The sequence below is a fragment of the Mastigoproctus giganteus genome, chromosome 2, assembly GCF_048544385.1.
Source record: "Mastigoproctus giganteus isolate SK-2022 chromosome 2, ASM4854438v1, whole genome shotgun sequence".
In the NCBI taxonomy this organism is placed as follows: Eukaryota; Metazoa; Arthropoda; class Arachnida; order Uropygi; family Thelyphonidae; genus Mastigoproctus; species Mastigoproctus giganteus.
In genome coordinates, this window is record NC_143576.1 from 225681853 (window position 1) to 225699506 (window position 17654).

General features: G+C 34.9%; 1 protein-coding gene across 1 annotated transcript in view; it reads left to right on the top strand.

Moving 5' to 3' along the window:
- The window catches only part of LOC150090186 (formimidoyltransferase-cyclodeaminase-like), a 158260-nt gene that overhangs the window by 18264 nt on the left and 122342 nt on the right, over positions 1-17654 (top strand). Inside the window, exon 3 of the mRNA XM_090369004.1 lies at positions 7031-7159. Coding sequence (XP_090225130.1) covers positions 7031-7159 — 129 coding nt within the window. The remainder of the gene's footprint in view (positions 1-7030; positions 7160-17654) is intronic.

The following is a 17654-nucleotide window of genomic DNA, read 5'->3' on the forward strand; positions in this document are numbered from 1 at the left end:
ATTTTGGCCTTAAATGTATTTTGTAAAAAAAAAAAGTTTAATTTATTCACTTTATTTATACCTCCCATTGGTCTTATTTCATTAAGTCTTGTTTGTTATTTAAATTACTTATAAATTTCATAATGAGAGATTGGGAAAACTGTATGAATGTGAATATTGCAACTCATGGTTAGATTACATTAGATCACTTATCTCTGCTGGAAGAAAGTTTGCCAATTCTTCCTATCCCCTTCTTACTTATAATGAAATTACAGGAAACAATTTACTTTTAGTTTTTTTAAAGCACAAACATTGTCATGGCTGACTAAATTTTTATATTGAGTTGCATGGTAACGTAATGCATAATGATGTTTTAGTTGGATTTGTTAGTCCATCGTAAATTGTGCTTTTTTCATTAAAATTGTTAGCAAACCAGGTTAGAGACTAATTTCAGAGATGTACATTACACTGAAATGTTACAGAGCAAATAAAATAACCCCTCTCAGAAAAGAATTTCATTTTGAGGAGCAGTTAGACGTTTATGAATAGAGGAATACAGATCTGATGTCATCTGATTATTGAATAAATACTGAGAAGTTTATGAATACTAAGAAGTTTATGTATAAAGGGATACAGATCTGATGTCACCTGATTACTGAATAAATAATTCAGTAATCAGATCTCAGTTAAATAGTAAATGTACCTATATGGGATTTTATATATATATATATATATATATATATGTATATATATAAAATCCCACATAGCTATATTTATAATATATAATAAATATATATATAAAAGCAATATTAAAAAAAAAAGTGGAAAACGAGCATAGAAACAATAAATAATGAAGATTGAAATAGTAATGGAAGGAGAGTGGAAGGAATGTGTATCTAAAAATTTTAGAAAATATTAAGTATGGGACAAAAACAGCCAAAGTTATAATTCAATAAATAATAAATTTAGACCAGTGGCACCTGACATGCCGAGGCCAAAAAAAGTACAAAATATCACTAATATGATACAATAAAGCAAATACAGTCATCTCTCCATTTGCCTGGGGGTTGCCTTCCTGGAAAATGCCACACAGTCTAAATCCATGTAATGCAAAACATAGTTTATATGACATGTTGTTATTTGGTTTTTAGCAGCATTAGCAACTAAGGCCATATTGCTCCGGGGATATGCGGTGGTCATTCCCTGACCTTTCCGCATCCTCCATATTTGGTGGCTCATGGGCCCGAACCCCGGTCTAATCAAGAAGCGTGTGCTATGCACTTCATTCGGTAAGAAAAAAATTAGAAACATGTCCATAAAATTAATCTTGCTAATATTTACCTCTAGATTTTTTAATCTAGAGGTAAATTTAATCTACAGTTACCTTTTTGCCTTGTTACCCTTTCTTCTCCCTCCCTGTTGATTTAATCATTATGTTTAATTTATTATTTTCGCTCAACAGTTTTGCCATGCTACTGGCATTAGTTTTGATTTTATATTAGTTATACATTGGGCATCATGTGGAGGATTGTGCATTTTGCTGCCTCTAATGATAGCTTTATATTTATTTTCTTAATTTTTGTATTATAATTTTTGCTATTTTTCTCAACTACTTCATTATTTTAATATACAGTGAAATCTTGTTAATACAATGTTCAAGGGACCTAAATTTTTACGTTTTGTAATAACGAGGTTTGTAGTAACGAGGTTGCCCAAAAGTGTCAAAATTTTACCTTTTTTTTTTTTTTTTGGTACCTACTGTATATCTAAGAAAAATAATAATAATATCAAAAATAAATTAATTAAATAAAATAAAAACAAAAGCCTTGTCTAACAATACAGTAATAGGAATAACATATTTTATTTTATTTGTAAGATAAACTAAGAGAAAAGCAGTATTAACAGAAATAAAAATATTGTACAGTATATATTTTGATGTATACAATATTTTAGTAAAAAGAATTACAATCTTAATATAAAAGGAGACATACAAACCATTAACTTTTTAATAACTTAATCTAATTTAAAAAAAACAATCCAATGTTGTTTGCACAGTTGTTGTCCTACATGCATTTTTAACTACAGCACAGACATTATCAAATGCAATAGTTGTTTCTTTATCAATGTTACTGCAGGCCAACACATTATCTATTATGTTTAATGCATTTTGGGCATCTTTTTTGGATGGCAGTGTGCGCTCTTCTTCACTTTTTCTATTGCTGGTAACAAAACCATCATCATTTTGTTTGGTACCCAGCAGCTCTTCTGTTGTTGGCGTTGCTGTGGTAGCAACTTCATCATCCACCTTCACAAACTCCTCAAATTCGCCAACAAAATCCATATGCTCCTTCAAATTCCTCCATTCCTCACTGTTGCTATCACATCCGTCTGCTGGACCATGTTTTTCAATGATGTTCTCTCCAAAGCCACTCTTTCTGAAACAGTTGATTATTACACTTGATGTAATACTTTCCGAAGCAATAACAAGATTACGGATAGCATCCAAGACATTCCAATTTGGCTGAAAATTGTTCCTTTCTCCTATGTTGCAGATCAAGTACCTTATCAGGCAGGCTCTATATGCTCTCTTGAGGTTATAAATAATGCCTTGATCCAGTGGTTGCATTAAGCTGGTGGTACTGGGGAGTTAAAAACAACAGCCGTATATTTGTCAACTTAAGTGTCTTGGCAGAATGTGCTGTACAACGGTCTAGAATCATTAAAATGTTCCTTTTTTTCTGATACCAATTTTGATAACCAAGACTGAAAAATTTTGACTATAAGCCAAGCACTTCTATTGGCCTCAACAGGGAAGTTGGTTAACTGCTTTAAAACATCTTGGCTTGGAAAACTTACCGATCACAAGTGGGTGTAGTGAGTCTTTGTTTACTTAATTTTCCACCATGACAAGATTCTCTTCGAACAGCAAATGTTTTGTTTGACAGGAAATTATAAAATAAATCTGTCTCATCAAGATTAAAAATATCCTTTGCCTCATATTTTTCGAGGATGGACCGTATGGAACACAACCAATCTATAGCCTTTTCTTTGTCGACTAATCCAGACTCACTGCAAACATTTCACGAAACCAAGTTATTCCTATCTTTAAATCTTTGGAGCCAGCCACTGCTGCATTTGAAGTCACTAATCCTATGTTGCTGAGCTAGATAATTTGCCTTTTCTTGCAAAATTTGACCCAATATTGGCAAATTAGATGCACGCATTTTTTGATACCACTTGTAAAGTTTGGTTTCAAGCTCCTCATGTTTTGCACCACGAATTCGTTTCCTGTTTTCCATCTCCACAACAGTGACACACACTTCAAGTCATTTTCAGTTTTTCAGTATTGTAGATAAAGTAGGTAAAGGGATGTTGCATTCCTTTGCAATGTCCATTTTTCTTCTTTCCATCCTATCAGCCTCTTGTATAATTTTTACTTTAATTAATTTACAGGCTTATTCTATCTAACATAGTCCATCTATGTTTTGTCACCATAACACTGTTAGATAAGATTTAATATAAACAAAAGACAAATTCTGCAAACGACATCAGCTCAGATAAAATGGCACAAAAAATAGATTGCTGTATACGATAGCAAAAGACTCTTTGAACTGGGGTAACAATTGCAATTGACCTTATTCCCATGGAGAGCAAGGGAGTACATGTAAACAACTTAGAAAAACTTTTCATTGTTTTGTTAATTTAACAACTTGTCCTTCAGAAAGATGTTTCTCAGAGTGCACTTGACATTGTAGCTGCCATAAACTGCTTTTGTTTACACAAAGCTAATTTCTAACAAGTCAGTGCCATCCTTCGGGAAGTAAGGAGCCAGGTGGCTGGGGGCAATAATCGGATCGCTCTGCCAAAGTTTGTATTAAACATACAAAATGACAATATTTATTTCTCACGGGGTGAAAAAGAACTTTGTAATACATATTAACTGAATTTTGTAATAAACGAATATGTTTACATAGAAAAGTCATCCTTTCACAGGGGAATAGTGTGTGCTTCATATAAACGAGTACTTTGTATAAACCGAGTTTGTATTAACGAGATTTTACTATATATATATATATAGTAGTAATATACAACTGTTAAAATGCAAAATAAGCAGAAAAAGGAAAATAACCAAAATTATTGTATTGATATGAACACGTATCAATACGAATACGATATTGTTATTGTATTGATACGTTAAAATAGTGATATGAATGCTCCATCTATCCTCAATCCTATCGCTGTTTTTGCTTTCATTTGACCATCTTTTTCTTCCCCTCCCCTCCCCAAGAATTCTATCATTCCCTATACCATTTGCTTGTCCACACTTTTTCATTCAAATTTCTCTGCTTTATATTTGAATTTTAATTTTCATCCACATTAATTTAATTACCCTTCACCCCTTACGTACTGCACATTTGTATTATATTTCACATTACATTTTTGTAAATTCGTAATTATTTTATTTACATTATTAACTTTATTTTTACACTGCGTAGGGACTACCTTGTTTACTAGTATTACAATAAAGGCTGCATATTTGCTTCCCCACTTTTTCTAATACTACAGACAAGTTTGGAAATGCAGTGCCTGATACATGGTCAGGAGTAGTCCCCCTGATGAATTTCCTGACTATGTATCATTTTTTCATCTTCTATATTCAGATTTTGCATATTTGCCATCCCCTGATTCAACCTCTTGCTAAAATTGCCCTCCCATATCTGAATATAGTGTTATTTACTTATTTGTTTCCTTATTACTTGTTTATTACTTATTTATTTCTTTGTTTTTGATAATTTAAAAAAATTTTTTTTTTTCCCTCAGTCCCAGTTCATTTTTGTACTAGGTTTTTCAAATTCTTTCACCTGTTTAACCATTACTTCACTTCCACTTTCAACTATCCCTTAAACCTCTCTTAGCTCAGGCACTTGCTTTCTTGCATCATGTGCCACTACTACTACTACTACTACTATTTTACAAACCACACATATCACACACACACACACTGTACAGTTTACTTTGGCGCCTCCGTAGCCAGGTGGGAAGGAGCAGCAGTGTGTAGCACATGCTTCTTGATTAGACCGGGGTTCAAGCCCGTCACCACCAAATACGGAGGATGCGGAAAGATCAGGGAATGACCACCACATCTCCCGGAGCAATATGGCCTTAGTTGCTAATGCTCCTAAAAAAAAAAAAAACCAAACCAAACAGTTTACTTTGAATGCCAGAGTAATATTTTGTGGGGCTGTCATTTTCCTCAGAAGAATAACAGTTCATCTTTACTTGAACTCCATGAGATGATGGCAGCGTACCTCTGGTATATTAGCCATGCTTACTTGAGTAGCATGCATAAATTTTATAATGGAAGTTGGTCTTGGATGGCCTGATAAACCGTTTATCTTGTCTTCTAAGTACTATGTTGCGATGATATCCAGCAATTGGATATCATCACAACGTAAGCCAAGGCAGTATGAATAGTTCATATCAAGCTCCTGGAACTGTTCTTGCATGATGCACTATTCTGCTGAAAATTTTCATTATTGGGAAATGGAGAATCACTATGATGAAATATCCTGGACCAATATTGATGTTAAAGTAGGCTCTGCTGTGCAAGTCCACAGATAAAAGGGAATATGAATACCTCTGAACAAAACATGCTTGGCACTGTAATGCTATGTTCATTGACTTGCATTGTCTCCACCAAATGAGGTGTTTGAAACCTGTACTGGAGTTACATCAGAGTCTACATTAACATTCTTTATGGCAGGGTTTCCTAAATTGTTATGTATTCCCCCTCCCTTGCTTGGAAGATATGAGTAATTATTTATATAAATGTATCAACTGCTATCATAAAACAAAAGAGTAAATGAAATAAAACCTCATTAATTGGAATTTTTATTATAAACTTTTTTTTTTTTATGTAAAACAAACAACTTTCTTGATTTTAAGTAATACACAAACAATATCAGTATTTGTATATAGGAAACAAATTTTATAATTTATAGTAAAAAACATCACTCGGCTGTAAAAATATAATTTATGTGCATTCAAGTTTAACACATCAGGTTTCTCTCTATAATATGTCTGTTTCATATGTGCATATAAATTATATTTTTATACACTGTGCATATAAATTATATTTTTTGCGCAATGGCATATCATGTTTTATTATAATTAACCTGTTTATTTCTCCAATCTGCGTTTTATAAGTTTGCATTTAATAAAACAAAAAAAATGGCATTTTAAATTAATAATTTTGAATTTGATAAGCATTGAATCACTTCTGCAGATTAAGTCCCAAATTTAGTGTCTACTTGCAATTTCTATTTTGTGTTTTTGAATCTACTGGAAATAAATTAAATTTCACATAGGTTTTAATGAAGAACCAAAGCAGTACACAACTACTTTTTGTAGTTCATGCTAAAAATACTTCTGTGAAAAATTCTTCCAGTATTTAAAAAAACAAAATTGTGTGCATAATACCTATAAATGCGGGAGACAACTAGAAGGTATCCATTTAATTTAGAGGAGGTGTAATGGCAAAAGTTGTAAAATGCTGTTTTATAGAATGAATATTTACATAAGAAATATTAGAATTAATTTAAGGTACAACAACTAAATATCACTTTATCAGCTGTGAAACCCACATGTGTGTTATCATCATTGTTTTGAATTTTCTTTACCACTTTCCATTAAGAGAAGTAGTAAAGAAAATTCTTCCTAAAGGAAATACCTTCTTTATTTAGCAGTGGAACATAAAATATTTTAAATTAAATATTTATAAATTTTTGCTGTGGATGCAAGGATATTGAATGTATACCTGTTTATTGCTCTTCAAGATATTAATATGGAAACTGGTTATGTACAGAAAGCTTGAAAGAATTTTTTGATTTATTTTAATTTTTATAACTTTTGTCATGAAATCCAGACTGAATGGCTTTGTTTCAAATCATGTATAATAAGCAATTACTGCTCATTTGAAAAATAAGTGGAGGCTTGCTAGAAAGAAAACTAATTAAAAAAGCAGTTGATATTAAAAATTTCTGATTTTTAGGTGAGCATCCTCGCCTGGGAACATTAGATGTATGCCCATTTATTCCTGTTCAGGGAGTTGAAATGGAAGAATGTATATACTGTGCAAGGAAATTTGCAGAAAAGTTAAGTGCTGAACTTAAGGTTCCAGGTAAATATAGCTAAACATTTTAAGTCATATCATTATTAAATATATTTCTGAAATAAAAATGACCACTTTGACACAGGAAAAATTATCTTTTCCTAAAATATTTAATTTTTATTTTTCGAATTAATGGTGATGCTCAAAATGCTCACGATGAACCACAGTGGGAAACATTTTGAATAATTGACACGTCACTGACTTTTGTGTTGTTTCATATACTGACAGCTTACCAACATTTCATACAAAATATATTGGATATCTTCTTTGTTGTTGCAAAGGATCATGAAAGCGAATGACTCCTGTATTTTGTGGCCGCCTAGGATTTTAAGTAAATCCAAGTTCATTCAGGAAGGAACAGATATTGTATACCAGTTGTTTTATTAGAAATCTTGATTATAATTATTTGATAGACAAACATAAAGCAAATATATATAAAGCAGGTGTAATGATAATGAAATATTTGATTATTGTGAAAACAATGAAAATTATTTGAACAAAATTGCATGTTATCAGAACTAGTTAAATAAATTTTTCACATTACAAATTTAAAAATGCTCTCACACGACGCAGATTCTATACTAGCATGCATAACTTCTGAATCTGGGAAAGCTTTTGTCATATTCAGACATGCTTTTGATAAGAAGCATCTCTCCACCCCTTCTACTCCCTTATTCTTCCTAAATACATTGTTTTGGAACGATAAAGTTATTTGAACTGCTGGTTAGTTTTCCTAACCAGCAGTTCAAATTCATTCATATTGTTGATGACACTCCTGATAATACTTTATATGTAGTTAAAAATATAGTTTTTTGTATAGTTTACTGTTGACACACCATTGAAGTTATTTTAGCCAGTTTCCCTAGCATTATCTTCCTGCTCATTTGAGACATTTTTACCCTCAGAATACTTTTTTAGTATCTGCTGTTGTGGCAACAAAAGAACTCTTGATGTGTGCAGCAGCTACTTTGACCCATATCATTAGATGTACACATCGATATTACGCCCTGTTCCCTCAGTTAGCAGTTCCTTCGAATCCCTAAGGTATCCTCGGTGATAATAGGGATACCTTAGTATCCCTAGTATTTACTAGGGATACTAAGGGACAATACTACAGGTGTTGGCCTCACTGATAAAAATAATTCCCCCTCCCCCTCAGAAGCCTTGCATAGTCCTTCAAGCTAATCCACAAGGCTTTCAGCATAATCCTACTTGTCATGATTCTGCAGAATTGCAGACATACATATTTTGACCTAACTTGCATTTTTTCATCATGGCCCTATGTTTATCCAGAAAATTCATGTGTACTTAATGTCATTATTCTCCACATGAAGAATAATTCTCTTTTCTCCCATAAGCCCTTAAAATTTGAAAATCTGTTGGTGATATCATTAATTGTTGTTCTCAGCAGACCCACTCTGGTTCTAGTCCATGTATCTTATTGCAAAAAAATGTTACCCATTTCCCTGACAATGGAGTTTCCCAATAAAATTAAATCCTCTTGAACCAGAGGTATGCACTTTATTATTCTGTTCTGGGGGCCAGAATTAGGGATGCATCTCCTGGTGGGTTATGAGAATCTCAAGTCTCTGATAGGCTCCCAGTTATATTTCTCTCAAAGGAAGGCACCTGTTTCTTCAGTGATTCAGTTTCCTATAGTAATGCACCAATTTTCAATTTGAGCTTGGTACACTCCTTCAAATAAGCCCATTTCTCTCTGAATTACATATCCTTGGACGAAGTATTCAGTGTGGATCTTGTAACAGCCATTGGCCATTGTTAAATTTACAAAATCACTCAGTTGCAGTAACTCTCTCTTTGTGGGGGCCAATGTCATAGGCTTTACCGAAGTATGGATATATGTCAAAGTGTTTTTTTTTTTTTTTTTTGTCCATCAGTTTTTGAACCTTATCGTAGTAGTAAACCAGATGGTCAGGCAAGATCACTAACCATCATGAACCAATGCTGTGATTCCATTAGGATTCCATTCTTTTTAATGAGGTTGCCCTGTGTCCTTAACCATAGACTCCATTATTTTGTCTACTACAGAAGTCAAACTTACCAGTCTATACTTTCCCATCACCTCTTCAAATCCTCTCCATTGAAATGGAGAAAATTTTTTTTTTGCTTCTCCAGTCTAAAGGAATCAACCCAGAATCTAATGGTGATCTCATTAATTACTAATATTTTGATAAATTCAACTTGTTTAGTACAACTGGATGTTTAACATATACTGCAGGGGCATTTCCTTTCCTTAGTGTCAGTAGCTTTTTTGATAAATGCTTCCCAGAGATTATTTCACTTATTTTACAGCAGGTTGATTGTCATCCTCTAAGGAGAGATTATCTGAATTACTCTTTCTTGTATTCACCACAACTCTAGTTGTAAGTTAAATCTCATATTCAGTTTTTGCCTGTCTTATTCCATCAACAATTTTGTTATGAGTATATTTATAATTGTCATATAAGTCAGTGTCTTGCGATAATTTTTTTCTTTTCCTCAGCTTCCATATCATGCATTTTAGCATCTTTCTTTTACAGTACTTCTCCACTGGAATGAATGTGAAGTGTCTTCCATTAAACACTTCCCATAATGCATTCATATTCTTCAGCATATAGTTCTCTCCAGTTAATGGAGGCCACGAAATATTTTGGTCCACTATATTTCCTCTCCCCTTTACCCTTTCCTTTGAACACTGAAATGTCTTTGGAGTATACCCATTTTTTATGGTTACTACCTGCTGGTTCCTGTACTGTGTTGTATATTTGCTACTATTCCAAATTCCCAGAAAGAACCAGATCAAGGACATTTGTATCTCTTGAACCTTCTCTGAATACATAAGTTGCCCAGTTTATTCAAAAATATGAGCTGACTTAGTGTGTTAGTGATCCTTGACTTCCACTGTATAACACTAAGTTAAATTTGCCCATAATTATGCAGTCATATTTGCTTGCTCTTAGTTACCTGAAGAGATTTTTATCATACACTTTGCAAGTATTTAGTCTGTAATATGCTCATGTCATTTTTTTTTATATATTTACCATTAGTTATTTCATGCCAGACAGACTTAATATTCATCAGGATTGATAAGATTCTAGAAATGATGTGGTTACTTTCAGTCAGCTTTTTATCCCTCATTGGAGTGGCACCATGTTTCAATGAGCCGTACAATATTGGAAATAATTGAACTGATTCCGATATTAAATTGAAATTAATGAGGCTCAAATACATTCATTTTGTTACAACATTCATGGCATTATTATATAGACAGATTGAATTATGTATTTTACTACTTCATAGTAATCCTGAGAAGTATTACCTTGTCAGGGGAGTAAACAGTAATAAATTGTAGACAGTCAGACGTGTTGAGATTTGGGTGTGTATTTTGTTGCTTTTTTCCATGCATATTACAATTCAAGATTGCACATGAATGCTCTCAAGGACATTTAATTTAATATATAGATGAACTCCAAAGATGCAAATAATAAAACTTGCAAATGTTTTAAGTGTTGCAGGTGTTAGTGGAGAGAGTTGGTCTAAGATATTGGTTACCATTTAATTTTAGTGCTATTTTTTGTTGAAGACTTCATAAAACATAACTTGCATGCCAAATTGATTTACAGTCTTTTTATTTGTGTACACATATTTAAAAAATATATACAACTTTCTGTAAGGCAATGAATTTCTTATCATCCATTGTTTGCGTATCCCTAAGGGCCCTATACCTTAACCCCTCAGCTTCAAATTATGAAATGGTGTCAAGTATATATGGAATGCTCTCGGAAGATGGAGTGTACCATTCATCTTTTTTGCAAGAACCACCAGACAAGATCCTTGTTGCTATTCCCTTGATAAATTCATTTATTTGGTATTTTGCACTTTAAAATTATTGTTTAAAACTGCAGAGGCATGAGTACATTTTTTTTTTTTTTTTTTTAATCTGTATCGCTACAGTTTTCAAGATACTCACATTTAATTCGTTTAATTTCAGAAACTGGAAATTTGACAGTCTTATTCATCCTTGAGTTTGCCTGCTGAATGAGATGTGACATTTGAATTCCTTTAGTAGTTATATAATTAGTAGATGTAGTTTATTGAAACACATGACGTAGCCTTTTCAGACAATCTAAAGTAACCTGCCAAAACCTGTCAGCAGCAACTTTTCATGCATTAAGAATCTTCAGAGAAAAGAACTACTGCAGTGTAGTGAAGTGGGAATTATTTAAAGATGTAACTACTGTCGAGGCAAAGGGAAGGGCCTTTGCTTTTGTAAAGGTGACTGTGTTGATCTACGATAGCTTTTAAAATCTATTCAGTGGAACCAACTGATGATGTTGCCAACACTGATGGGAAGCATTCAGGGATGTAATTGTAGAAGTTTCTAGAAGTTTCAACTAAGGGATACTATTCAGGGTTTAGACCTAACCAGATGTCAGATCACCTAATGAGACTAATGGAAAAGAAGAAGAAAGTTGCTTGGGATGTTTATAAATTATCAGGAGATAAAGAAACATGGGTATAAACTAGTCTGCAATCAAGTCACAAAGTAGGTTAGGCAAGCTAAGGTGGATTATGAGAAGTCTCTGGGAAAGAATGCAAAGAAAAGTAGTAAGCACTAGAAGGAACGGAATGAATCATATTGGTCCACTAGATATGAATGGTATAACTGGTAATGATCCTGCTCGGGTTGCTCACAAGCTGAATAGATATTTTGCCTATATGTTCACACTATGCATTTTTTTTTATGGATGGAGATGTCAGAAATATATCAAATTACAGGGAACTAAATGATTTTGTGATAATGTAGAGGAAAGAGGAAGAGAAATTGTTGAAGCTAAATGTAAATAAGACACTTGGGGTGCATGGGATCTATCCAGTTATATTGAGAGAGGCAGCAAAAGAGGTCAGCATATCCATGTTAGTCATGAGAGCATTGTTGGATTTAGGGGCAGTCCCTATGGACTGGAGATAGGGAGATATATCCCAATTCACAAAGGGAAGAGGGGAAATCAAAGGTTGAAGTAAGTAATTATAGACTTGTAGGTTTGACTTCTGTTCCAAGGAAAATAATGCAGTCACCGATTAAAGTACTGATGCTGACATGAGTTACAATCATGTTACCCAGTCATGTCAGAGTACACACGTGCCTGTGTGTACTCGGACATCAACCTGCATTTTGAGCGGATAATTCCTTGCAGGACTCTACTGTCACATTCTGTCATCCTCAGAGGTTTTCAAAGTCATTTTGTTATGGTTCCAGCACCAGATTCCTTTTGTAGATCTCATCACCAATCATTGACTTTGGGATCTTCAGTGCCATTGAAATGTCGCATACAGACTGATTGCTTATGTGGCACCCTATTATCATTCTGTACTAGAATTCTGTTAACTCCATTGATCATTGCTTCTTGCACTGACAATTGTTACTACTCTCTCCTCAAAGGTCTACAAACAAATATGTAGTTGTGTCTGACTTGCTTGGATAGGACATGACTAGGGCTTACAATACTGGGATCCCGGTCATTTTTTTCCAGTATTGAAATACTGATATTGATACAGAAAATACCGGTTTTTTGGTACTAATTTTATAAAAAATTATTGTTTATAATTTAATCACATAAAGGTTGTAAAATCACCTTTATGTGATTATGACGTCGTTATCTCTACTAGCAAATGTTCAATAAATCATAGATAGGACACCATGCAACATTGCAACCTGTCCACAATTCTCGGACAACTTCATGTCTGACCGTATCATAACTCCCAAGTCCCGTTCCACCACTACTGACTTTAGTTCAACTCCACCAAGTGTGTAAGTTATTTTGGGGTTGCTGTTCTCCAGGTGTAAGACCTTGCATTTTGCTGAATTAAAGCATAGCTGCCACTTTTCTGACCATCCTGGAAGTCTATCTAGGTCACTCTGAAGAAGCTCTACTTGGTGGCGATCATTAACTACTCTACTGATCTTTACATCATCTGCACGTTTAGACCTCACGTCCTCCATCCCTTCATAGATGTCATTTAAGATAATCAAAAACAACAGTCGTCCCAATACTGATCCTTGGGGAACCCCACTTCTTACATTAACCTAATCTAAGGAATACCATTTATCACAACCTTCTGCCTGGTGCCCTCAAGCTATTGTGCTATCCATCTAAGGATTTTCCCTATGATTCCAGCCTGCTCCAACTTATAAAGTAACCACTCATGTGGGACTGAGTCAAATACTTTGCTGAAATCCAAATAAACAATGTTGAAATTATTCCCTAAATCCAGCTCACAAGTGACCTGTCAAAATGGCTAACCAGATTTATTAAACCCTTTACAAAACCATGCTGTGTATCCTACAGAATTCCATTTCCATCTAAAATGATCCTGAATTCCACACTTGATCATTGCCTCCATGATTTTCCCTACTACTGAAGTTAGACTGGCCAGTCGGTAATTTCCCATTACACTCCTAGAACCGCCTTTGTTCCAATTTACACCAATCCAACGGAATCTCTCCTGAGTCCAGTGATGCTCTCATAACTAGCCTTAATGGTTCATTGCACTCACTTGCCACCTCCTTTAAGATTATAGGGTATATACCATCAACCACATGAGCCTTACTCGCCTGTAGGCACGAAAGTTCTCATTAAATAATCGTTTGAAATTTCAACATAATTAATTACATTTTTTTAAACTTCACTTCCATAATATCTCATTGACACAAGGTTTTTTTTTTTATGTAAATATCGATGCAAAGTAACTGTTGAGTTCATCTGCAACTTCAGCTATGGTATCTAATACTGTCAAACATCCATTACATAAGGATCCAATCTGATTTGTCCTTCTGTTCTTTGCATGTGAAGAATTCCTTAACTGCACTCTTTGCCCTCGTCTTTATTCCTTATCCCCACTCTTTGCTCTCTCCCAGACTCAGTGAAAATTATACTTCGCTTAATAAAATGTCTTTCTCCTTCAGAAAATGATGCACATAATTCAACCATGGAAGACCAACATGGAACAGAACATCAGTGTTCTGCAAATTCTTTCCAAAATAAGAAATTGCCTGACTCCAATGAGATTTTAAAAGATGAACTTGAGTGGGAAATTAATGAAATACTTTTAACTATTTTTGCTAAAAAAGTTGAAAGCCTAGAAAATATGGACTGAGATCCTCTACGATTATCTCAGTATCATAGTACCAGAATAGAATCCAAAAGGGCGTTTTCTGCCGCTAATCAAATACTGTATGTACTAAAATTAGATCCATTTTAAACGATCATATTATTGATTGCTTATGTTTCTTAAGAGCTCACTGTATTCGGATAGGTAGTGTGGATGCTTAAACATAACTAAAATTTGCAGTAACAATATGTATTTTTTTGTTTTTAGAATAAATATTTTTAATGATTTTTTTCAGAATATTTATTATTGCAATAAAAGTTTATTTAAAACATGAATTCAAGTAATTGCAGTACTTGTGTTTTTCCTTACTTTGTTGCACCTAATTATCATCAAAATTTATTGAGAAAAGCATTTGTTTTTGGAATACCGGTATCCCGTTTTCATAAATTAAAAATACCGAAATACCGGTATTAAGATTTTGACCGGTATTGTAAGCCCTAGACATGACCAACTGTTAACAGAGGGGAGGGGGGTGTCCAGACAGGAATGTTTTATATGGCAGTTACAGCATGGATTTGTTAATGGATGATCTTGTCTGACCAATCTGATTGAATACTGTGACAGAGTAACATAGGAACTGAACACAAAAAAATAATTTTTACATCTTGTACTTGGATTTCAGTAAAGCTTTTGATACTGTTGCACATAAGACTACTATACAAATTGGAGCAATGTGGTATTAGGGGTAAGTTAAAGTGATAAATTCATGGTTGAGCAGGAGAAGACAAAGAGTGGTTATCAGTGGGCACTGCTCTTCTTGGATTGATGTTATTAGTGGAGTCCAGCAGGGTTCAGTGTTGGGCCCATTGTTGTTTTCGGTATTTATTAATGATATTGATGAAGGCATATGAGGCTTAATGTCTGAGCTTAATGTCAGATGTTGGCATTTAGTTAATAACAGTAATCAGGTATGCCACAACAAGGTTAGGAAAAATTAGGCAAATGTGCTGAGAAGTGGCAATTGAAGTTTAATTTTGACAAATGGGAGGTTCTGCTTATGGGTAGCAGCAATCCCAAAAATAACATACATGAAAGTGTAGTACAGCACTGAAGGTAGTGAAGAACAAAAAAGACCTGGGAGCAATTGTGCAGTCAGACATAAAGTTTCTGAGTAGTGCAGGCAGGCTTCCAGGGCAGCTCATAGGGTTTTGACAATGATATACAAGAATTTTGCCAGCAGGGATAAGAGGTGATTATCCCATTGTATAAGTGAATGGTTAGGCTACAGTCTGGAAGCCTCATTTTAGGAAGGATGTTGAGCTGTTGGAAAGGGTGCAGAGAAGGGAAATGAGATTAGCATTAGCATTAGCATTATTAGCATTAGTAGAGGCATATGATGCAAGAAAGCAAGCTTATTCAGCATCAGCCAAAAAAAAAAAAAAAAAACCCTCTCCCATTTCACCCCTCCGTTCGTTCGAAATACCTGTCCAGTTGAGCTTTAAATTTGTTTAGGCTATCAACTTCAACAACAAGTGATGGAAGTCGGTTCCACCAACCAACCACCCGCTGGCCAAAGGCAAATTTCCGCACATCTATCCGACATCCGTCCTTCCTCAATTTGAATTTATGCCCTCTGAGGTGATTATTCTGAGAAAGATGAAGAATCCCATTGGCATTGAGCATGCTCAAACCATTCAAAGCCTTATACACCTCTATCAGATCACCTCGCCGGTGCCTAGTCTCCAGACTCTGTAATTTGCAAAACTTAAGCCTTTCTTCGTAAGAGCAACCCTTTGTTCCATTTACTAATCTTGTTGCCCTTCTCTGTACCCGTTCCAGCAGCTCTACATCCTTCTTGAAATGAGGCCTCCAGACCTGTATACAGTACTCAAGATGTGGCCTAACCATTGCCTTATACAAGGGAATAATCACCTCCTTATCCCTGCTAGAAAAATTCCTGTATATCATTGACAAGACACCATGAGCTACTCTTGCAGCTCGTCTGCACTGCTCAGAGAACTTCATATCTGCCTGCACAATTACCCCCAGGTCCTTTTCATTCTCCACTACTGTCAGTGTAGTACCGCAGAGTTGATACATTGCTCTGGGGTTACTGTTACCCATATGTAGTACTTTACATTTGTCAATGTTAAACTTCATTTGCCACCTCTCAGCCCATCTGTTCAACCTTTCCAGATCCTGTTGCAGCAGCATAGCGTCAGTAGTGTCCTTAACGACCCTGCCAACCTTTGTATCATCTGCAAACTTAGACATTAAACTTGATATCCCATCATCAATATCATTCATAAACACCGAAAACAACAATGGACCCAACACTGAACCTTGAGGAACTCCACTAATAACATTAGTCCACGTTGAGCAGTGTCCATTGATTACCACTCTCTGTCTTCTGCCACTCAACCATCCCCTTATCCATAGCAGCAATTTGCCTCCAATGCCACACTGCTCCAATTTGTGCAGCAGTCTTCCATGTGCAACAGTATCAAAAGCCTTTCTAAGATCCAAATATATAATATCAAAGTTATTCCCTGCATCCAGTTCTTTTGTGACTACATCATAGTATCCAATCAAATTGGTCAGGCAAGACCTGCCCTTAACAAAACCATGCTGCGTCTGAGCTATAACGGAATTCTTGTCTAGATGATCCTGCAGTGCTTCTTTAACCAGTGCCTCCATTAATTTACCTGGAACAGAAGTTAAACTAACAGGTCTATAATTACTTGTGTCAGCCTTTGATCCTCCTTTGTGAATTGGGGTTACATTTGCACATCTCCAGTCTATGGGTACCTCCCCTGAGTCCAAAGAAGCTCTCATAATTATGGCTAGGGGTTTGCATACTTCCTTTGCTGCCTCCTTTAATATAACTGGATAGATCCCATCCACCCCAGGTGCCTTTTTTATGTTTATCCTCAACAATCTCTCCTCCACTTTCCTCTCAGTTATTACAAAATCATCCAGCTCACTGCCAATGTTTACTTTACCTACATCATTCTCCTTCCTGAATAACTCCTCATGCGTGAATGTAGATGCAAAATACTCGTTTAGATTGTTAGCCACCTGAGCAGGATCCTCAACTGTTGAACCATCAATATCCAGTGGACCAATCTGATTCATCCCTTTCCTTCTCGAGTTCAAGTATGTAAAGAACTCCTTTCTGTTTTTCTTTGCATCCTTTGCCAAGGATTTTTCGTAGTCTGCCTTTGCCTGCCTAATCTCCTTTGTGACTTGGTTACAGACCAACTTATATCTATCATAGGCTTCCATGTCACCCATTAATTTGTATGTATCCCATGCATTTTTCTTCTCTGCCACATGTCTCATTAGTCCATCTGACAACCATTTAGGCCTAAACCTTGAACAATATTTCTTA